The sequence below is a fragment of the Vigna angularis genome, chromosome 3 (genome assembly GCF_016808095.1).
Source record: "Vigna angularis cultivar LongXiaoDou No.4 chromosome 3, ASM1680809v1, whole genome shotgun sequence".
Classification (NCBI taxonomy): Eukaryota; Viridiplantae; Streptophyta; class Magnoliopsida; order Fabales; family Fabaceae; genus Vigna; species Vigna angularis.
In genome coordinates this window covers 4,921,026-4,946,482 of record NC_068972.1, presented here as the reverse complement: position 1 = coordinate 4,946,482, position 25,457 = coordinate 4,921,026, and the positions used below count along the sequence as shown (strand labels likewise).

General features: G+C 30.6%; 1 protein-coding gene across 6 annotated transcripts; it reads right to left on the bottom strand.

Moving 5' to 3' along the window:
- Positions 1-6,883: 6,883 nt before the first annotated feature.
- Positions 6,884-12,565, bottom strand: LOC108326141 (uncharacterized). 6 transcript variants are annotated; one of them, XM_052874343.1, is made up of 10 exons: positions 12,314-12,562; positions 11,620-12,099; positions 11,113-11,340; positions 10,530-11,001; positions 9,715-9,832; positions 8,940-9,046; positions 8,480-8,565; positions 7,543-7,652; positions 7,438-7,470; positions 6,886-7,234 (listed from the first exon to the last, which is right to left on the bottom strand). In XM_052874343.1, the coding sequence occupies exons 3-10, from the start codon at positions 11,201-11,203 to the stop codon at positions 7,172-7,174; spliced, it is 1,080 nt and encodes a 359-aa protein (XP_052730303.1). In that variant the 5' UTR covers positions 11,204-11,340; positions 11,620-12,099; positions 12,314-12,562; the 3' UTR covers positions 6,886-7,171. The 6 variants fall into 6 exon arrangements, 5 of the variants coding, with proteins under 5 accessions (XP_052730304.1, XP_052730303.1, XP_052730301.1 ...); XM_052874344.1 differs by having other exon boundaries at positions 6,884-7,234; positions 7,438-7,460; positions 11,620-12,563; XM_052874341.1 differs by having other exon boundaries at positions 11,113-11,249; positions 11,620-12,562.
- Between the last annotated feature and the right edge of the window lie 12,892 nt (positions 12,566-25,457).

Sequence of the window (25,457 nt, the reverse complement as noted above, 5' to 3'; positions counted from 1 at the left end):
TCCTTTTTCAAGATTTTTTTTTCTTCAAATTTGAGTCCTTATAGGATTAATCGATACCAAACGCAATATGGTAACTTTTTTTTTTTTTATCATTTTTAGCCTTAAATTATTACTATCTTGATGTCATGTCTATCAAATTTCAAGCGATTTAAATATATGTAAATGTGTAATTCAACAATTAAAATTATTTACACTACTATGCTAGAATTATGTGAAGCTGAAAAATATCAATTTTTTTTTTAAATTTAACATATTTCCTGAGAATTGATTTTGAACCTTAGTTTTCATTTTTTTTATAAACTAGTTGTAAAATTTAATTTGTAATATTTTACAATATTTTTTAATGATACGTGTTTCTGTTTTCCAGAACAAAGTTTAATAATTTTTTTTAAAAAAAGCAAAAAAACAAAGCACTCTCTGAATGTTTTTCAGCAGGAACGCCATCAATTGATACTAGATGAATATGTTTCCTTAAATAAATTTCCGTAAATTTAAATTCCTAACTGAGAAAAAAAAGGTAATTTTCAGTCAAATAATACAGCTAAAATCGTCATATTGTTGATAATTAAATTTTATAATCCTTTCACGTCTCGTAATTTGAACATTTTAAAAAGTATAATTCAAATTAAAATTATTAAAATAAATATTTAACTTAATTTTTAATGTGTTTTATGATTGACCTTATATATTTAAAATATTTTCTTTATTAACGTATCTTCTTTAGAACATAAAAATCTGTATTCTTAATTTTGTAAGTAGTGTTCCTTACCCAAGCTACCGTGTCAGCAATCGATATCTTTGACAGTATTTTAGAAAAGTTAAGTTTATCAATGAATAACTTAAAATACTTACATTTTGAAGAGCATGATATATATATATATATATATATATATATATATATATATATATATATATATATATATATATATATATATATATATATATATATATATATATATATATATATATATATATATATATATATATATATATAAGTGCAATAAGAAACCAACATGTCATTAATAACGGAAGTGGAATATTTTTGCCAAATATTTGAGTTGTATGAGTAAAAAAAAAATTGTTTTGAAAGAAAAACTTCAATAAAGTAGTTGTTTTCAGTTACTTGATAAAAATTAGTTATAAGTAAACTCGATCAATACTTTATACAATAATATAATATCTAAATATGATAACGGTACTCTATTCTTTTTCACAAATAAAAATATCAGGATTAAGGATGAATTTTTACATAAATACTTTTAGAAAAAAAAAACTTCATAAATTAAATTTTGTTATGATTCTTTTACATAAATATTGAAAAAAAAAATCCAAATAGATCCTGAACCTAATCCTGGTTAGAAAGTTTTCTCACCAAACAAAAGATACCTAAAAATTAAAGTGCTTGTAGGAAGCTATGCCTGGAGCCCCCAAACACGTCTGCCGACCATCTAGAGAGGGGCGGTGCCAGCCACATAAGGAAAAAAGGATGGTGGTTTCGGACAACTAGCAACCATTTGTGTTTTAGGTGTATTTTTGTTAAAATAAAATAAAAATAAAAAGTATAAAAAAAACACTTATAATTTTCTTTATTGTCGTACGATAAAAGTTAAAAAATATATTTTTAAAATTTTATATCGTGATTAAAAATTGGTGAATAACTTAAAAGAAAGAAACTAATGGCATGTTTGGTTGTCCATAAGAAATAAATGATAGACGCTAGCTTTAATTACACTAGTATAGCTAGCTTTTACATCCTTTTCACCAATGTCATCTAGAAATTCTGTTATGGGTAGATATTTAGGTAAATCTCAAATTCTTCTAAACTCAAAAGGAAATAGACATGTATAGAAAACGGTTGGATTGTTCTTTGTGTATGAACATTGTATATACAGTATGATACCAACTTAAATAACTGTTTTTTCATTTTTGTACTTTAGCTTGTTTGTCTTATGTGAAAATTCAAACCTACATAATCTACAGCGTAGCATGTGATGGTGGTCTGTTAAACTCGTTGAGTAGCATAATTTAGAAAACCAAGTTTGTTTTTATTGTTGTTGGCCTCTGAACCAAGTAGGGTGTGTCTCTTTCTCTTTCCTTCATGTTGGTATGAGGATTTGTTTGTTGAGAAATGCTAGCAACTACCATAGGAAAACATTTTTAAAACCATTTTTCTAGTGGTTGAAAAGTAATAGCTCGTGAGTCTCCTCAGTAATCCATGCGGTATGTTACAGTGTTCGGTTACTCTTTTGCATGTTTTATTTGGTTATTATAGTGTTCGATCAGTCTCGTGTATGTTCTATCTGGTTTGTTGTAATATTCGGTCAGTCTCCTGCATATTCTACCTGGTCTGTTACAGTATTCGATCAGCTTCCTGCATGTCTTGCTCGGTTTGCTACATAGCTCCTGGATTATCTCCAATCTCGAATTCAGCCCCCTTCAACCCAAAACAATATTCAATAAAATTCTCTCAGATTTATAGCTATAATTAAGTCTCAACCAATAAAATATATGTTTAAAAGATTGTGTTGATTGATGAGGGGGAAAAATATTAAGAAACGAGTTATTAAAATATAAATGTCTGAAGTATTTGTTTGTTAAAAGAATAGCTGCATGTAGAGTTAGCATGAATGTGCCGAAGAATCCTCTTACGAAGTTATGTAATCTCAGATCTTATGGAAGTAATAGTTTTTTAAGAAAAAGAAAAACATTCTAGTGCTATCTGATCTTTGGACTTGGATTATGTCACGGAGTGACCAACACGGTTTCTACACATGGCACTATGTTCACAACATGAGATAAAACCAAAAGAATAAAATCACAATTAATTCATTGCTCCGATTTCTTCGAGTAGCACACTTCAGATATAATTTCCATAGAATAATCGTAATCTGATTTTGACAATCAGCTTAAAGACAAAGTTCAACACTGTTGTCATATTTGCATGTGACATTTTCATACATTTTACTGTTTTTCTTAAGAACTTGAAACCTGGCTCATCTGCTAACGGCCAAATTTCTCTTGTCATGCAGCCAGATTTTGTTGACTTAAATTGAATCTTTTGGTTTGCTACGAAACAGAACACAGCTAATAATCTTTACGTTGTTTTTTATTTTGTTTTGTAGCTTCAAGAAGTTGCAAGGAAAAAAAGCAAAAAGTAACAAGTGCTTTATTTTTTTTTTCCATTTATTGGTTAGAAGTATTTTTTCCGTTAATGGTTACTTTTGACTTTGATCTAATCTTCTGTCCTAGTCACTTTATTTATTTTTTATTTATTTTCCTTTGCTGACTCGAAACTTTCATAGGTGGTAGTGGTTGAATTTCACTCCAATAAATAATATGTTGGTAAATAATGTGGTTTTAGTTTAAGAAAGTTTTTTTTTTCCTAATTGCAAAGCAACACTCTGTTTTATTTGCTTCGTACTTCTTCAAGTTTGAATTTGTAGTGAATTTTTTATTCTGTTTTCATAGTTTTTTATACAAACTTTGGAAACAATAAAGGTAGGAATTAAATTACATATTTGTAACGTAAAATGAAAACAGATTTTATTTGTTATAGTTATGATTTAATACATTTGTGTTGAGAAAAAGGAAAAAAAAACAAACATCAGTTCCACATATTTTCTGCAGATGGTTACTCGTACACCTTTCCACGTTGTTTCCTACAACACCACATTTTTTTTAAATTTCAAAATTATCCTTTATATTTTAAAATATCTTACATCTCTACATTTTTTCTTCAACGGATATGTCACATCTTTTAAAGTTTTTTTTTAGTTTTTCAATTATTAATTTAATATTTTTTATATTATTAAATAAACGGATGTGGCCACATCCACAAGGTTTTTTTATTTATTTTTAGTTTATTATATTTTAATTTAATATATAAATATTTTTTTTTAAATTTATTATATAATTATATATAAATTAAATTAAATTTATTAAATAAAATAATAATTATTAATTTAATTTATATATTATTATTTAATTAATTATTATAATATTTTTTATATTATTAAGTTGCCACGTTACATTCGTAAATTTTTTTTTTAATTTATTAATTTATTATATTTTAAATTAATATATAAATATTATTTATTTTTTTAAAAATTTATTACATAATTATATATAAATTAGTTTTATATTATTTAATAAAATAATTATTATTAATTTAATTTATATATTATTATTTAATTAATTATTATAAAAAATTTTATGTTATTAAGTAAATGAATGTATCACATCATCTTCAGTAATTTTTTTTAGTTTATTAATTTATTATATTTTAAATTAATATATAAATATTATTTAATTTAATTTTAAATTTATTATATAATTATATATAAATTAATTTTATTTTATATAATAAAATAATTATTATTAATTTAATTTATATATTATTATTTAATTAATTATTTTAATATAAATATTATAAATAAACGGATGTGCTACGTCCGTTGACCACATGTTTTATAATTTATTAATTTATATATTTTAAATTAATATATATATATATATATATATTATTTAATTAAATCAATAATAATTATTTAATTAAATAAAATAAAATTAATTTTCGTAATATATTATAAAAAATAAAAAAATAAAGTAATTTATAAATTAATTAAAATATAATATTTAAAAAATTAAAAAAAAATACTTGCCACACATCCATTGAATATAAGGGGTTGCTCACTCCACCACCACATAGTGCTCACTGCACCTCCCCATCTCTCTTTTATCCTTTTGTAAAATATTAGTTTCTATTTTAACTTTCACCGAGATCTAACAACTTCATTAAATCTTATTAATGGTCTCTACCCCTAAATACACCACTTACACGGAAATCCTTCAAGACCCACAAAAATGGCATCAAGAAGCCTAAGAGGCATCACCACGCTTCCACCAAAGGGATGAACCCAAGTTTATGAGGAATCAGAGGTACATTAAGAAGCACAACAAGAAGAATGGAGAAATTGCTTCTGAGGAAGAGTAAAGTGGCAGAACTTTTTAACGAAACCTTTAGGGTTTTTAAACTTGTCTTTTTATTCTTCAAACAGTAGTTGGAATCAATTTTGATTAGTATAATTACTTTGTTCAGAGAATGCACTGTTCTTCTAATCTTGTTTTCCTGGTTTCTGTTGAAGAAGACTCTTGATTTTATTTTATTAATCAAACGGATGTCAATGCACGTTTGATTCTTAAACAGATATGAACATTCGTTCATATTTGTGTGTTGCAACATTCCCAATTTTCCGAAGAACGGAAATGTTGATTCGCCACACTATTTCCTTGTCGTTCCGGTGGTTCAAATGGACTTCGCATTCCCGTTCGCAAGCAACTTAACTCTTCTCCCTACACCTTCTGCTATAGCTCCAACGACAATCTCCCTCCACAACCGGTAAATTCGTTTTCACGTCACGCCTAGGGTTTTTTCGATATAATATTTATTGCATCACTCACCTAATTTGAGTTTCCACTCGCAGGGTCACGAAACAGATTTGTCACTCTCGCAATATCTGAACGACACACTACCACCGCCACCACCACCGCACCACCAACATACAACCAACACACCACCAATGCACCAAAATGGAGAAGAAAAAGGAAGGAACTCGAATCGGAAATGGAGAATGGTAGGGGAAGAAACGGAGAGAAAGAGAGGAAGTGAGAGTTGGGGGGTGGGCTGTGACTTTGAGTGAAATGAGGAGGAGGTGTAGGGTAATTAGGGTTTTAACTTAAAAGTAAAAAAGGTAAATATTAAAAATAAAAAGGATAATTTTGGAATTTAAAAAAAAGTTGGGGAGGTGCAGGGATTCTGTGGTAGTGGAGAGAGCACCTCTCTGAATATAATAAGCCAAAAAATTGGGTATGGGATGGTGAAACGGATGTTGTTTTATATTAAGGATAAAATGAATATGAGGTGATGCAGAGAGCAATTGGTGTTGGTGGAGGGAGTAATACTCTTTTCTGTCTATTTTTTTTTTATTTTACTAAGAAAAGTAGACTATTGCTTCGTGCACCTCATCTCTACTACTGCACCACATAACAGCTTTAGCCACTCTTGTGCTACCGCCGTCACTCTGACCATCCCCGTCGCTTTAGAGAATGAAGGAAACAGAAAGAACTCCGAGGAAGAAGAGAAAAAATACGGAAAAAAATTTGCTTCAGAAAGCTATTTCTAGACCATATTTCATGTGTTCCAAAAAGCTCTTTTCAGACTACATCCAAAAATTTGTTTCAGAAGATTTTGTTATGGGAATCTTGTTCCAAAATTTCATTCCAGATTTCAATGTATTCTGGAAGTCAGTTACAAAGAAGGTAAAATGGTATTTTGAAAATTTGAGGAAGTGTGTGAAGAAGTTGAGAGGATGCAGGAAGTAAGAGCCAGAAAAAAATATTGAGTTGATCCACAGGAAAGCCCCTATAGCCTTTTCGAATTATGTCAACCCATGAAAATAAACTTTAAAAAATGATTTGTTTTCTTTTATAAATATAACCAACTTGATAAAAGGCGTAGATCAACCCACTTTGTAGATTAATGGACTATCTATCCCAGGAGATCTCATCCAGCTTTAACCCTTTCGTACAGTTTTATTTTTAGACCAGCTTAGAATGATGGTATAAGGAAACTTGTATCATTCTATTTCTAATTCAATGACCATCACTTGATTGCTTCAGTTGAGAGCAACACCAGAAAAGTCTTATCCTTTTGAGTTAAACTCTATCGCGGATTGATCGGCTAAAGCTTATATGCCCATATATGTGATGGGAATCCAGTATAGTAGATTAGCTTTTCCCATTTATTTTCTTCAACGATTGAAAACAAACAGGTTAGATTTTTAGAAGACTTTTTTTATTACATTGTTTCGTTCAAGTCATTTTCCACACAAACAGATACAAGAGGATAATATTGTACGACGAGAAAATAAAATAGTGCCAGACCTCAGTATTAGAGATGGATTCTCTATTTTTGTTCCTTTATTCTCTCTATTCGATCTCTAACTAATTCATGAAGTTATTCAGACTTCAGATTGAACAAAATGGCCACGTTCCAATAGATAACATTTTCATGTAGTGGATGAGCCAATAGCCAATGTACAAGCCAACTAAAGAAGGAGAATGTCAACTATCGTCCGTTTCATCCCATCGTATTATCAACTCGGTGGGATTTTCAACAAGCATATATGTTCCTTATTGGGTATCCTTCCATAACTGCTTTCCCCTTAATCTTTTCCTGGTTAAAAGAAAGGGAATTTCGGTTTTGTGATTGCAGTATTGTGAAAAATTATTAATAAACAAGAAATCTTAGAAAGACAAGCAAAGCTTGATTTTGAATCAAAGTTTTATTTTGCTTGTAAAATATATGGTAGAAGATTAGCGTTTTATTTTGCTTGCTTTTTCCTTTCGAAATTTACATATAAGTGATAAATAATTTACCTCGATAACAGTTGTGATCCTTCCTGGTCCACCCTACAGTTACTCTAGTTCAGAAGATCACTTAAAAAAACTGAATCAATTGCAGCACTAGTAGAAATGTACCACCTGAAATTGCTTTTTTGTCCATGATATTTCCTTCCAAGTTTTAGAATGGGCTGATTTCCATTCTGTTGGAACCTGAATACTATCCACATGTTGCAAAAGCCTCAAGCTATCTGCAATGACAATTAGTCCCAAGTGAATGGTAGAATATGATAGGCCAACATTTGATTTAGACAGTTATGAATCTCTATTAGGAAGTCTGTTAGGTTTCTGGGTTGGAAACCTAACTATCAACGCTCACAGTAAACAAAAGAACAAAGAAAGAATGAATTTCTGTATTGAAATTGAGAACAGAGTACACTGATAACGTTAATGGAGGCCTAATCCCCCTCTTAACCCTATCGGAGGCCTAATTCCCCTCTTCTGGCCAATGTCCAGATTTAAAATAATATTCGAAACTCCCCTCTCTTAGAATTACCAAAAGACTTATTTATACTCTCTTTCTCCCCTTAACAGCCTAACAAACTTTCCCGCTCTTTATTCTATCCTAAATCCATTACCCATTATACCTTGCCACCTCATATCCTAACAAAGTCAGTAGGCATTTATTTATACCTTACTCTTCTAGTTTATGTGGCAGCTGTAGTAATACATAACTACATAAGTTGTGCTATGGACTCGTAAAAATAAATAAAGGTGTCATATTGTTATTCCGTGTATGTTGAAGGAATATTGTGTTTGTGACCAAACACGGCCTAAAAAACAGATTTTTATCCTTATGTAGAAAGCAGTGAGTTTATTTCTTGCGGCCAATTATTAGTCTGAACCACTTTAAAGCTATCAGAAACAATCCTCACTCTTTAGCCACCATTTGGTTTTATTAGACACTAGGTCTAGACAGATACTGAAATTTCTAAAAGAACTAATGCATATTTTAATATGTTATTCTTAAGCATTTGAATACTAATTAAATGAAAACATTGAAAAGCCAAAACAGTACTCGTGATGAATGCCTCCTCCCAGATTTCATGTTCTGACCACGAGGGAGCAACTTCTCGAAATGGAATTCCTTCACTCCTGCATACCCTGCACATAATGCAAGTCAATGCTCAATCACACGAGAAACAACTTGTTAGTGCTTCTCAGTAGCCTCTATCCTATACACTGGCCCCCCATTTCTTCTCATTCCTTTTGCCCTTCTTGCATCACATCTTCCTGACAACAATAAACTAACCAAACAAGACAATATATCATATATACAATATTCAAACACTACAGAAGCAGAAAGGCAATGCTTTAAGTCTAACTGTTGGCAATACGAGATACAGCCCTAATTTTATGCTAGTGTCAAGAAAATTGTTAAACTATAGGCCATATTAAATAACATAAATCCTACACGAGGGCATGGTTTCTTTATGGTCAAAGAAAATTTAGCAGTAAGATTTATAATCAAACCGTACTCAAGAACTAGTTGGCGTATTGTTCCTGGAAGGACACCATCACTGATAGGAGCTGTTTGTAGTTCAAAAGAATCACAGAGGGCCTTCCCATCATTTGAATCCAAAACCTAAAATGAAACAAGAAATGAACACTAAAAGTCACACAGGCCTGTCATCAAAAGCAAAAAGAAGTACAAAGTAATGCACGAGTTTATTTCATAAAATGTTTCAAAGAACGCACATGCACATGCAAAGGAAAAGAGTAGGGGAAACTCAAATGATGGCATCAGTACCTTTGCAGTCACCAGAGTGTAGTGAACATCAAAGCATAAAAATTTAAAACAGAACACAAATATATAAAAAAGGATTGAAACTCAATGAGTATTCGAGTACTGTATATTCATCAATATGACAAAGAATAGGAATTCATACTGAATATTTCCATCCTGCCAAACGAATAGAAAATGAACTTAAAGGTTTTTAATAAATTGGTATGCTTGTAAATCTTTTTCAAAACAAAGAATGGTCCATCCCACTCAAGAGACACCGCTATTTAAAGAAAGCTCGTTGCATTGGTTGTAGCATTACAACAAATCAAATTTAAAAAGTCTTACTAGAATATTAAAGTTTGTTCAATCCAACCCCATTATTTAGCAACAGCTTTAGGTTCAGATTATTGAGAGTGATGCAATATATGTGTACTAAAAAAACAGGCATATAGAATCTAGCATAAGATAAGTATGAATACAGTAAGATAGAAAGTTAGAAGTTAAATTGATAGATAAAATAAGCCCACCTTGCAGCAAACAACAAAAAAATTTGTCACACAACCTTCCAGGATCTGATCCCCATCATTTGACAGCAACAGTTCTGTCACTGAGGGAGGCCTGAGCTTTTCCAGAGGCTTCCTAATCCTGCATTGTAGAAAAATTTCCAACTATTAACTTGAAGGAAGATCAACACAACAAACAGCAAGAAAATGAAATAAATATGCAATTTTACACTGTCATAGACAGCAGATTGCAGATATAAATATTAATAATGAAATTTAAAAGAAAAGTCGATTATCCTCAATTCATTACTGGAGTTATAGTCACTAAAAACGAAGGGGTTATTTTAGTAAAAATAATTGGCTTGGTTCCAACCAAGCATTAATACATAACTTAATTTATAGTCATGCGACAGATCCTATACAATTTCTGGGAAATCAAACCATTAAGACACCAGTGTCTCCAAAAAACCAAATTAGATCAAACCTGAGATGTGAATTAATTAGGCAATACATGTTGGATGGATGTAAAACAGAAAGAGTATTCTAAGACAATATATAAATAATTATTAATAATTTCCTAGATGCGTCCCCCTTGAACTTTACAACCCACAATGCCCGTAATTTCTAGACAACTAATTAAGGCAATTTAAGAAAACCATAATAGAGAATATATGTATATATATATATATATATATATATATATATATATATATATTATATGTTCATGCCTTTCAGTGTTTATATCTTTATTCATTAATATCCTGCCATTTTTTTAACATAGGATTTAAGGAAAAAGTAAGTGCTTAATAATGCTTCCAATTCAAAATGCACAAACTAACCTTACCCAATCTGAATATTTTGCAGCTGCGACATTCCTCCCATAGCCCACCAAAGCCAAATGTACACCATTTCCCCAAATACCGAATGTAGGAGGAACATAAGTTTCAACATGCACATGCACATCGAGAATTTTACTCATGTTTTCCTTTCTAACAGTTTCACATGCATTTAATTCCTCTAAATTACCACTAACAAGAGTTGTAATGGCCAGCTCCTCACCATCTTTCCTTTCTTTTAGAGCAATTGGCAAGACTTTGCATAGAGAACCATTAACAAGCACCTGAACAGTGGGTTGCCATATTGGCAAGGTTGCTGATGACGGTGACAAAACTGCAGGATGATTAGATTTAAATAGAAGCCATGGCGCAACATTTGATAGAACTTGTATAGATTCTGAAAGTCTTTTCATGTGCCTTTCCCAAAATAACAGCCATGAAGCATTGTTGTAAGTACGTGATGTTGTGTAAGCACCTAGACCAGAAGTTAGCTAAATAAGTTTTAAAATAAACAAAATATGTATAAGAAAATCTTGCTATAATTCAATTACTTATTTTACTAAATTGTTACTAATTTTGAAAGTACCTGGATGAGTTTCAAGGAAGTTTCTGACTGGAGGAACATCTGAGGACTGTAAAAGGATACCATTACTTAGGAGATACCTTGATGCTGACATTTGTTAAGCCTCCAGACAATGAAAGGAGGAGAATTCCAATCTATAGCTGTTCAAAAGATGAAACTGCTCTCAAAACCCCCCACACGCAGTAGTTTGTTTAATTATCTATCTTCAAAGACAACTAAAATCCATGTGCACTGCAAATGGAGTCATTTTTAGAGTAGAAAGACAATAGTGTGATACACGCTCTACTTCTAGAAGCAGCAATTTCAAAAGATAATGGACATTATAAGATTGTTGCCATTTATAAAGAGCTCAACAAAACATAAAAGAGGTGTGTGTAGTGAAACCCAATGGAGGTGCAAATAGCGAGCAGTTATGGGCCACAATATAAACACGTGTGGGTGCAGAGAAATTAAAATGGGGTGCACAAATCAAATTGTTGGGCTAACCCAACTTCATCTTCGTCAATATACCCCAAAAAAACCTTCAAGGTCTCCATTCTTCATCTTCCTCGCGTGAACCACCTTTGCCAGCAGCCCCTCCCGTCGCCGCATGCTCCTCGACCGGCCAGGGCCGTCGCTAGCGACGCTGGTCACAACAGGAAGCTTTGCTGGCGACGACATGATCTCCCTCCGTATTCTTCCTCTTTAAAAACGTGTTTCTACCACCTCCCAATACCCAGATCGGAAACCGCCGCGATTTCCGCCACCAGCGCCACCGCGCAATCTGGAGTCACCACCAAGACAATACCGTGGCCGTCGCACGGCCGAGCACTATCACCGGAGCACCGACGCAGACCCGAAACGGGTTTTTGCGATTCAGGGGCCGCTGCTCCTCACCTCCTTTCTTCTCAGTCTTGCCAAGTCTTCCCCTGATTTCCGGTTCTCTTCATACTCTCGATGCTGAGAGTTCTTTGTTATGTTCTATTGGGATTTCCCTGTGCATGTGTGGAGCTGTAGAAGATGATGGATGATGAAGATGAATAGAGATGAAAAGTGGAGGTGATGATGGATGGGAGAGTGAAGGCGTGGCTAAAGATTGGTTTTTGAAGCTAATGAAACAAAGAAGATGTAGTGCAGAGAATGTGGAAACTTGATATTGATCCACATCCACAATTGCAAAATAGAACCAATAAGCTTGAATGAGATAGTAAACAGGAAATTTTACCTTCACCAATTTAGGAGCTACTTCTTTCTTCTTCTTCTTAGTTGCTCTGATGCTCCTCACCTCCCTGTCTCGCTTTTCTCAGCTTCTCCTCCTTTATTTTTCTTTTGCTTTCTCTCACGATTTTCTGTTTTTTTGGATGTGTTGGTGATGGAGTGCAGATAGCTCGTGTAGATGAAGATGAAGAAAAATGGTGGAGATGAATGTAATGATGGAAGAACTGATCTTTTGGTGCTCACAAATCTGTCTGATTGTTTTTTTCCAAAAAGGTGTCTCTTTCCCCTATACTGACTGGGTTGTTGATTTTCTTTTTGTTTTTGTTTTATTTTATTTTATATATTTTTTATTTATTATTTAAAAAACTAAAATAAATTTTATTTATCACAAAATTGGTATTTATAATATGAAATTGTTTTAGTACAGATAATAATGCTCTATGATATAAGATGCTTGTTGAAACATATGAAAAAACATATCATTAAACAAGATAAGAGAAATGGAAAGTTATAAAAGAAAACAAGGAAGGTTGGCAACCTTGCTTCGGGGATTTTATACTTTTTCTTGTTTCTCTTATTAACATATTCTTCATTTATAATTTAGTAAGGTAACATCCATTGAAATATTTAAATAAGAAAAAAATTAATATATATATATATATATATATATATATATATATATTGTTTCATCACTCTTTGTTTACATCCATTATCATCATAAAAATAACCAAATATACACCACTTACAATTAAACAAATAAACATACAAAAGGTAAACTAATGTAAAAAAAATAACAACAAAATATTAAGATTCATCATATTTCATATCAAGTTAAACAAACATGCTAAGCATACTATGAATTTAGATCTAACTATTTGGATATAGTATGAATGTTGAGCTATGATAGGTCATGCACTTGTGGTAGTCTCTCCTGCTTTGTAGAGTCATTAGGTTCGTTTGTTCCGCATCTCAAACCATAAAAGAGCACTTAGACTAAGACATCTTACTACTCTTACCACATGTGTTACTTATCTCTAGTTGAGAATGAATGACCATTAAAGTATCAGGAAAATCCCCAAAACTGTGCTTCCTACATTCATACAAACAACATTTTATACAATCACTTAGAATTCCTCTTTATAAACTCTTATTCAATCACACCTTGATAGATACATCAACCTCATTCAAAAATCCTTAATAACATTTCATAAAGCATACTAAACATGTCATGAAGTACCACCTATCATTAAAATAAACCACAAAAGCTAAAAAATGAAACAACAATGAGTGCAAACAAAAGGCATTGACGTTGAGCAACACATCCTCGTTGTTGAGCGATATTTCTCTCACAAACCTGGTGCCTAAGCGCCACTCCTTGCAGTTGAGCAGTTTTCTAGAACTCAGGTTTCACTGATTGTCATTGATCGCCACAACAATTTACATTAAAACAATCATTTCATGCATAATAATTCAACATACAATAACTCCTCACACTAATAACTATCAATTTATATTTCATAATTCAAAATAAAAACAAGTACTAGCTTCCCTTACCTGGTTGGGAAGATACACAACTTTATAAAGCACACTATTTTTATCCCAACTCAGAGAATTCTAGAAACGCCTACGAACCACATAATCGTGATCAAAGTAAGTTTTTAGGACCTTTGATCGACAAAATGATAGAAAAAGATAGTAGATGATACATGCGAGAAATTTTAGTTGCATGTGTCTTAAATTAAGAATTAAAGAAAAATGAGTAGACACTTACTTACTCCATATGAAAAACCAATTAGTAGAGAATGAAGAGTTCATGATTGTGATCTCCTAGACACCTCCTAATCGTCAAACAAATGAGTTAGGAGTCAAAAATCTTAGACAGAAAGGAGAGGGAACTCAGAGAAAGAGTTCTAAAAATATAATGAGTGTTTTAGGTAATAAGATGTGTTTATGAAATTTTATTTATATTATTAAATTATTTTGCCATTAAAATACTCGATCTCATTATTTTAAAACACCTATAAATTCCAATACTCTATTTTTTATGTTCTTACAGTAACATTTTTCAAATTTTAAATGATTATCTATAATAAAAAGTTATTTTTCAATTATATCATGTAACTATATTTTTTTAATTTAAATAATTATTTACAATAAAAAATTATTTATATAATAAAAAAATTATACAAATTATTTATTTTTATAATAATTTTTAATAAAAATATTTTAGAATTTAATAAATTTTTGCTAAAAAAGTTGACACATGTGCACGTGTTTATGTACTCTTTTATTTTCCACTAGTTATAAATAAAGTAATTATATACACTTATGTTTTCAATTTTTTGCATTGTATTTTATTAAAAATAATTACAATTTACCTAAACGTTTGTGATTTATATTCTGTATATCAATTGTGATATTATAATTTTGAATTTTAATATATTATAAGTGTGAATTTTATCTTTAAAGAAAAAATAATTAAATGTATTTTATATTTTTACAAATAACTAATTATAATATATTTGAATTATTTGCAATACTAAGAATTTATTATTATTCTTTTATTTTTCTTCATTACACAATTTAAAAATTATATGAAATTTTTAGTTATAATACATTAGTATATTTTGTCATTAATTTTTTTAAGTATAAAAGGATAAATATATGATTATAAATAAAATTTATATACAATAATTTTCTTTTAATAATATTTTACAAATAAAAGTGTATTTATTATTTTGATAAATAATATAATATTTATTATTTGTAATATATATATATATATATATATATATATATATATATATATATATATATATATATATATATATATATATATATATATATATATATATATATATATATATATATATATATATATATATTAGAGTTTAAGTATACCTCACAACACTATAGTACAATAATATAAAAAAGTTAAAACCAAACACAAACTCAAAGTGTCGAAAGTGACTAAAACTAAAGATTTAGAATATTATATACTCATCAAACCCATTCTCTTACTTGTTTTAAGTGATGTAGGACCTTTTAAGATGCATTATTTTCATTCTACTTAACAAACTTTATCTTTGCAATTATATAATTTTTTTTTCATGTATTATAATATCGTAATTTAATGTTACAAATTTTGTTTATCAACTTCTAAATAAATTGAAGTTCTAAAGATAAAAAAAAAAATTATTTAAATTTGAATTATTATTATTAATTTTTTTTTTCTTAATTTGATTTCATTCAAGTAATATATGATAGTCTTTATAAAAGTAAAAAAATATCTCATTAAAATTTAGAAAAAGAAAGTAAAAAATATTTAAAAATATTTTGAAACTTAATTATTTATTTTTTATAATTTTTTAAAAAGAATTAATATTACCAATTTTGTTTCATTATATGAATAGTGTTTTGTAAAATTAATAAATATTTTAGTTGTGAAATTTTAGTGGTGCGTAATTACTTAATATATTCTTTTACTCTTATTTAGTTATTATTTATTATTTTGATTTGAACATTTATATCATTATAATTTAACTTAAAAATTGGCATTGAAAAATAATGTCTGTTTAACATTAAATATTTATATTAGAAAAATAAGAAAACAAGTACGAGAAGAATATGTTTATATTTATTATTAAGTGAAAATAAAAGTAAGATAATATTTTATATATGGAAATGAATTTAAATTTTTATTTTGAAAATGATAGCTAATGAGACGTAGGCCTAACCTATTCCTATGTCATCCCAAATATAAACACTACCTTAGGAAAGTGATAAACTAAACATCAAAAAACGAACTTATTCCATTAAAAACAAGTGATAACTGATAAACTCACTCATCAAGTCACAATGAATGATTCTGACATGTTTAATTTTAAAATAAACACTTATTTTTTTAATATTTTTATAATATGATATTCACACACTTTGTATTTTTTTTTATAAAATATCTAATTAATATATTTTAAAACTTTAAATTTTAAATTTCATAAGTTTACATAACTTTTAGTTGTATTATATTTTCTAAAAAATAATATAAATTTACTTTATTAAAAAATAAAATATGATGTGTGTTTAAACCAGATGAGGTGAATGTAATTTTACTTCAAAACATAAGCAATCATAATATAATTAGGTGCAATATTTCTTTAAAAGACATTTCTAATTTAAGTTTTTGAAAACTAAATTTTTCCATGAAATGCTCGTGTGTTGTATAGTTAATTACAGCATCACATCAACTCTTTGTGATGCTTCTTTTTCCTAACATAGCAGTGACTTTTTCCTAACATAGATTACTATAATATTAGTTGAAAGCTAGTGATTTCAATTAAATTAGCTTCTGCTGTAAAGAAATTATTTTGATCCCAGGCTGTGTGGTTGCTACAAAAGGCCCAGTGTGAACTGTTCCATCATTGTGAAGAGCCATAATATAGAAGACTTTCACGTTCAGCATGTTACATATTAAACCAGAAGACCTGTTCTCATTTTACCTAACATCATGTCACTTATTTTTAGATTGACTAGGTTTAAGCATGTGTTTTCATAGCTCAACTTCAACAATGGAAATTAAAGGAACAAACTTCCATATCAACAGCTTCAAATAGACTCCTTAACTAGCAATACATGTGAAACAAACCCCTTTCAAAGAAAAATTTTGTAACTTCTTCTTTCTTACCCCATTCTCCCCAATAACACGAAGCCAAGTTTCTTGATAATAAACCAAAAGCATTCAAGAGGGTACAAAGATAAGTAAATATTTATGTATAAGAACTTGGTAGATGCTTCAAAAGCAAAAGTCACTGTATGCTACTGGTGCTACAAAATATTTTATTATGTACATCATTACTATAGCCACTTCTCAGTTTTGTCTTGGGTCCAAAGGCTTCATTTTTTTGGATGGCATAGAAGGTGAATGCGGTTCCACCAGTATTGACCAGAGGACGTGCACGTCCTCATAGGGGCAAGACTTGACATCTTCATACAGAATGTAAATCCCTCTTCCTGAAATGTTGGAAAAAAAATGATCATGTGGGAGTGAGAGGGAAAAAAGAATCAAATCATGCAGTGCCCTCCTTACTCCTTAGCAAAGAAAAAGGTATAGTGTGTTTGTGTAAAAAGCACGTTTCCCAGAACATGAATTAAATTGCATTGTCTTTACTTGATTTCAAATCCCAATGAAACGGTAAAAAAGTGAAAGAGAACATTGGTGTATTAGATGATCGGTTAATGGAAGGTTTGTGTAAAGTACTTGAGCAATGTAAGAAACAGGACAGAAGCAGTGGTGGATTAATTAAAAGTAGATGCAGAAAAGAAAGAATAAGCATGTTGGTATTGAGAAAAGATGATGGTGGAACGTACTCTTCTTTTGAGTTGAATTCAAGCGGAGCCAGAACTTCTTGAGTGGAGAGAGGAGGGATTGCAGCCACCCCATTTGGTGAAGAAATGGGTGTGGCTCATGCAGAAGAAGTAAAGTGGAGGAGATAACAAGAGGGGTAAGAGAGATGAAGAGGAACCATCTAGGCTTTTCTTAGACAAGGGTGAAGATTTTGCAAGGTCACTGTTATATATTTTGGGACGTTTTAAATACCATAATAGGTCACTCGTGAATTAAAATTTCTTGCTGGTACATTGTCCCTTTCAAACATTTTCTCCCTTGCACAAGAAGAAGCCACTCCACCAATCACCCATGCATCTCATCTCACACTTTGATCACCACACAATACCTTGGTGCTCATTTCACATTTCCCACTGCCTTATTCCACAAGATATGTTTCAAATTTTCTGCCATCATGTGGCACATAACTTGGTGGTAAAAGAAACACATTGGAAGGTTTCATATTTTGACATATAGGTTGCCCTCTTGCATTTCAAGCAAGTACATGCTTCCTTGATTTTCTTAAAAGTCTGCCACATACCACTAAGATGCCTTATAAGACTGAAAATTTCTGAAATTTCTTCCTAACTGTTCAAGAATAGATTTACTTCCTTAGATATGCATAAGTTAAAGATTAAATGAGTGTTACTAAAATCTAATTTTACAATAATGGTGTGATTTGCGTTTAAATGATGTTTGGAAAATTGTTATCGGAATTGATTTTGAGTGTATACTGAAATGGGCTTTGGTTGTTTGTAATGACGACCTCTTTACTATATATAATGTTAATGGAAAACCAAAAATTTATATAAATGCTCTGCTTATTCATTTCTCACCTAACACTCGTTGTTGGACAAATATTGAAAATGGTCACCACAGAAAGAAACATTCCATCTACAACTGAAAAAATCACTACAAACATGCATTTCCAAGCATGTCCATTGCATTTTAAATCACGAGGATTTAGCAATTTGCCTTCTGGACCACTAAATAAGATGCGTTCCCTATTGTCAAATTCGTGCGTAATCAAATAAATGAAAAAGGTATGTCTTTCTTTTTCATCCGTAATAAGAATAAAGGGAAGTACACAGACTTAACGCTGTACAAGAACATATACTCTGCTTAGAGATTTCTGAAAGAAATATAAAGAAAAAAATAGATATATAGAGAGAGCATAGAAGGATGATTCTAGCACACATCATACATCACTTGGTACTCAATCAAAATGATATGTTATATCAGGTTTATGTAGTATTTCTATGTGTATCTATCAGATATTGCCTTTAGAACTATGAAATTGTTTTGTTTTAATGAAATTATATAATTTAAATTTGCATTTTAAAGTGCGATTTGCGTATTACTTTACAAATAAAAAAATCTTAGGATTTTAATGGTTGGATAAGTTTTTCATAATTACTTTCAAACAAAATAAACTAATTTTTCCATAAATTAAAATTAGTTTGATTTAATTGATAGAAATTCTCTCATATAAGAAAAGTGTTCAAGTCTCTAAAAAAATCATTAATGTAATACTGTAGCAGCTACTTGTATGCATGCTTTGCCTCCAATTTTTTTTAATATACAATACAGTTTCTTGGGCCTCGCGGGCTTCACGTTAAAGCCCAACATTGAGTCTTCTTATTGGCAATAGAATAAAAGAAAATGGTTTTGGAGTTAAAGCCCTACAAAGAACAATTCTCATGGCAAATCACTGCTACAGCTTAATGCACTAATAATACATCTGCTAATTTAAGCATTCATTTAAAACAACTACAAAACCGACTTTTATGTTTCCTGCGATATTTTTGATTTTGTATAACAATAAATTCTCTTATTCGTAGCATATTGAAATATTAAATAATGAAGTTTGTTTCAATATTTTGATATGTTTTTTCTTAATTCATATTGCATTCTTCATCCTCTGTCACGGGTTTGTTTAGAATTCACTATTATAATGTTTTTTATAACGTTGAAGATTATATTATATACTATTCAGAATAGTTGCATATTATTTTCATAACAATATACACATGTACATTCGGAAACTTCTCTATGAGCATGGAATATTGATTACAAGCAAAAGGTAAATCTACACGAGAGTTGTGAAACGCAGAAAGGTAAGATTTGGTTGTATCGATGGTCAAACTATCATTTTTGAAAATTTTAAAAAAGCAAACTGTGTACATATTGGTCATCATTTAGAAAGAGAAGTTATCTTGAAAAATTTTATTTCCTTTCACTCTTATTTGGTAATCTAAATTAGTTTAAGTAGATGTTTGAATGTAATAATTAAAGGAAAGGAAAATAAAAGATAGATGTTGAAAGGGGGTCCAAGTTGCAGAAAAATTGCAGATGCAGAAGAAAAAGGCTTGGATCCGGATCGATCAGGCTCTGAGAGAATCCAGTTCTCCATGTGTTGATGCATCAAGTGTCCAACAGTTGTTCACAGTGGATCATCGATTGAACTCTCAGGACAAAATAATGGCCTGCTCCAACCACATTACCACTCAATTAAAATCATAACTTAGTGCTATTGGTGGGTTCTCAATACTAATTACCTCACCCCTTTTATTTTCGCTTTTGCAACGGTTCCTTAACAATCAACTATTCCACTTGTGCGCATGCATGATAATATCTTCACAAATTAAAACTTGGAAAAGAAAAAGAACACAAATTATGTCAATTTCAGTTCCACCAAAGTTCCAAGTCCACGTCATAATCCACTGTTTCACTTTATGCAACGATATCATCTACTTTTCTAGCGTGAATAGTACCTTCTTTTCCCCCCTTAATTTACAGCTACTTTCGTAAAGATTAACAAGCCAACGTAGCTAAATTAGTCAAACGTTTTTTATTTTTGGAAAAGGAAAATCCCCGTGGATATGGTGGTTTAGGTTCAAAATGGTAGCAAATAATTGGGTAAAGTCTTTGTGATCAGAAAAGTTTGCAAGACATGGAAAACCCTTTTAAGTTACCGTTTGATTAATTATTTTGCCCCTTTACGATTGCTTGTTACTTTGGGTTTAAACTTTAAAGTTTAAACTTCCTTTTTGTGCTCACAATCATTCCATGTATCTGTATTTAAGGTTCTTATTACAAGACAACTCTTTTTTTATATTCAGAGATGTGGCTAACTATTGCGAACTACCTTCTATTAATTAATGCCAATCTAAATTTTCAATATTTAGATACGCAAGAGAGTTTTCAAAACTTTGATGCACTGAGTTATTCATTCCCGTTTTGACCTATGTACTTGCCTCTCCATTATTAAGAAAACTTCTAAATGAGTGCTGACCACTTACATATATAGAAGAAAAAATAATAATAACTTGGAGTATGGATGTATATACATAATATATTTATGCAATGTTCCCAAAATAGATAAAGATTATTTTTTAAACAAAATACCAATAAGATAATAACGTAGAAGGAGTTCTTATTTGTAACTGGAAATTATCTTGTCGCTAACCTTGTCTTTGTTCATACTGATAAAAAAAACTGGAAATAACGTTGTCGCTAGAGATCGAACAGGATTAATTAATTCATTATTTTTACATTATTCAAAAGCTCATGTTTTATATATATCGATATAACGAAGGTAGGATCAAATATGAAAACATTAGATAAAGTTTTCTAATTGGCGACTATGGCGAAAAAGAAAAAGGGAGCAAAGTGGCAGAAATAGTCGTTAATTAAAACTAAAAGTTTAGTAAACAACGATCACTTCCTTAAAATTTTAATTTGAATTGCTATTGATATTTTTACATCTCTAATGAGCTGGCATAAATATATCACCACTTTACTTCATGTGCTTCAGGTCCTTCGTTCCCATTGTTTCTGCTTAATAACGATACTCATTGACACCAGCTTAGTATTTAGTTTTTTTTTTTGAATTTTTATAATATATTTATGCGAGACTATACACGTAGTTTGCACGTAAAAATATATGGTAACAATAATTGTTATCATATGATACGATTATAATTTGACATTATTTTATCATGCAAACTATTGCAATTTTTAACATACATGTTTAATTATTGAGTATCGTTTTGAAAAAACTAGTAAACCGCAAGAAGAATAAATTATTAAATGGTCAAAGCTTGACTTAAGATGGGTTCAATGCAAATCCTACAAGAAATTAGCGAAAGATTGTCTTGCCTTGAACTTAGGTATCAAAGCTCCTCTTAAATTATATAAGCACTAATGACAGAGTTATATGAAGTAGTAAGATGATGAGTTGCATGATGAATAATAATAAAATAAATAAATAAAAGGAGTATAGTTATAATTGCAGTGGAAGAGGTGGGGAACATGACATTTATGAATGTGGTATTGGTGTGTCCCAGAATGAGTCCTTTTACATATGAAGATAGTCCTCTGAAGTAATGTGAAGCCTCATAAGTTCTGTCCGTTTCAGGCCATAAAAGCAGACACACATGCCCCACTCACTCCAATTCTAGTCAAATTACATACTTGCTTCTATTATTTTAGCAAAATCGCTGTCTCTCTAATCTTTTAAACAGTGAGAACTACTATTAGGAGAGAGAGAAAAGGAACGTGCACTTTGAATTTAAAGGGAGTAATGATTCAATGATGATGTGGTTTTAGTTAAAGAAAAGTGGTGTGTGCGGTGTGCGATATGCATTGGTCATTATGTTCACAAGGGCAACAGGGAGGGAGAGAGGTAGTGTTTCAAATTTTGAAATTAGAGAAAGTGAAGAAAGATTTTTGTGACACAGGGTAGGTGAGTAAGATGAGAACAAGATAAGCGACTTTAGTAAAACTTGGCCACGTGGGACAGATTTATTTCAACCAACTATACGTATAATATCTCTTCCCAAAGACTCACCAGTTAGCTCAACTAAGCCAACCTCACCCCATTCTTATATTATTATTATTATTATATTCAAATTATCCTAACCCAAAACTTCAAACATTACTTAACTATCACTTTCTTAATTATCATAAAATAAAACGAAGTTGAAAAAAGGAAAGAGAGAGAACAGAATCTCTGTGATATTTGAATGACGACAAGTGAAACATATGTCACACTAAATTCCACCTTTATCAATATTAGTTTAACCAAAACGATAAAGCTTACAACTTCTTCTTGGAAGCCCAACTTAGCAGCCTAAACACCGCTTTAGCTTCGTGATTTACTTTTCCTCAGCCCCACAAAATGTACTGTTTTCTTCATATGATTTTATTTCTTTTCTTTAATCCATTTTTTTATTTCTCTAATCTATTTCAATATATATTGACTTTGGCTTTCGAAATCGGGCTACGTTCTTCTACACATGCAATTAATTAAGGAATGCAGAGGTTGATGGCTACATAAAAAATTCCTAAATCAAAAACCCACTTATTTAAATAAGAGAAAAAACGATTCGGCAATGGTAAATGTTCATTTTTAAATTTTTGACGTGTAGAGAATGTCCCGGGCATCAATTTCTCTCTCTTAATTCTTTTTCTATCTTTGGTGGGTCACCGCCGTAAGGACAACGGAGCTTGAACTTCTATGAACATGGAACTTATTTAGTCTATCATTTACTATGTAAGTGTCTTTTTAAATAGCATGGAAGAACAAGTATCAAGGTTTTGACTTATGGAACAAAGTTAATTTTTTGTGTTGAACAATTTCTCTCCGTGTGAGTCTGCCAACACTGTTTTCACAAGCATTTGTCGTCCAAAAACAGTGTGTTCGATAAATATAATATAAGGAATGCATGAGGACGACTGATTTACTGTGTTAGCCACCTATTTCATGCATTATTTTGTATCCATATGTACGAATTCCCTTGTTCGTGGTTCATTGTCTTCATGATGCCAAAAGTAAATTTAAATATCTACGCGTCTCATTCATGAGGTCTAATTAAGGAGAACCAAACACCTCCATTAATTGCTTAATTATCATATAATACGTACACATACATATATACATGTATACATATATATATATAGAGACATATATATATATATATATATATATATATATATATATATATATATATATATTTATATATAGATATATTTATATATAGATATATAGTACATACATATAGTACATATATACAGACATGTGTGTGTAGGAAGCAGACAGAATTTTTTAACTATTACACAACTGCTTCAAATGATGACAAGATATTAGGGTTTCAAAAAAAGTGGCTTGTCATGATATTATTTGAAGGTGCTGTTTGATATAATTTTTTTTATCAGGTCTGTTTGATATAATGCTAATGAAAAAAATGTTTTTGTCCTTTGCATACCAATCAAAGGAGAATTGATTTGAATAAAGATGTAGGTGTTATAGCTTAGATTAAATAAATCAAGGGTTGGCTGGCTGGATTTTTTAGTAAAATGGTGATTTGATGTTTTATAGTCCATTGGTGATGCATGCATTATGGTTGAATGAGTAACGAATTGAAGGAACAAAACTTAGAGATTGTTGTATACGAGAATAATGATTGAAGAAAGAATGGACATATGTAGAATATATCCAAATGATTCATACAAGCATGGAGAGGGGAAAAAAAGTAGGAGAAAAGAGTTAGGAAGGTGGTACGAAGAAGTTAAAAGAAGAGGAGAATCTCCCATAAAATCTCAACAGAGAGTGGAGATGGTGAATGAATATTCCCTTTAACCCCCCATGCAATAAGAACAATCTGAGAGCAGAAAAAGTGGGATTCACCATTTTCCACTTGTAAGCAAAGAACAAGAGTAGAGACTAGTAGTGTTGATTGGAGACACGCAAAGCAAAGGAAAGACACCACAGTTCACAAAATCAGAAGGAAGCTAGGTAGCTACAGATAGGTATACCTAATAGGTAGATAGGCATAGATAAGGGAAAGATGGTTGTATTGTAGTAGCTCTATTATTTGAATGAGTAAGCAGTTACTTACTACAAACAAAATCATCCACCCTTCTCTCTGTAACACATAGATAGTAATCATAGTTCTACTTATCCCGCAATATCCGTTCACGTGCTCGAGTATTGTTTTGGCCTCATACTTAGAAGTTCTTATATGATCCCATTTTCCAAAAAAATGATCATGTACTTGTTCGAGTAATTACTCTCCCGCACAGTCACTCTCCTATTCAGCCTAATCCATCACTGCAGCCTTTCCCTTCGACCTGCACTGCACACACCACACTTCAGGTCTCACACATCATAATTGAACTGTCACTATGAAAATTCAATGCCACTTTGCCGCTAGCTGCTACATGAGTAAAGGAATATATGCATCTCCTGTGCTATCATAATTTCCTAACCACAACCACTGTCCAAAGACACACGATCAAAAACACGCAAATAAAAAATCCTACCACTTAATATTACATTTTCTTTCCTTTTCAAAACATATATTATCTAATAATAACAGATAACAATTCTTTTCTTTGCGTATATATCTTTTCTTGTGTTTGGATAAAAAATAAAAATGGTGAAGGAAAACAAACGGTTTAATTCTTATACACTATACATTAGTAATGATTCTTAATTATGTTATTATATGTATTGGTTTACAGCTTTATATTTCATAATTATGAAGATTACGTGCTGATTTATATGTGCTGATTTATATATTGTTATAAATAATTTAAAGTCCATTGTTAAGGAAAAACAGAATTGGTTCGTGGCTTCTTGGAGATTAGGCTGAAAATCTCTACCAATACTATATAAAAATAGGAATTAACAAGATATTTCTACATTGATTAGCTAAAAAAAATAGGCCTTTGAAGAAGGCATAGTCTCTTCTACACATTTAAA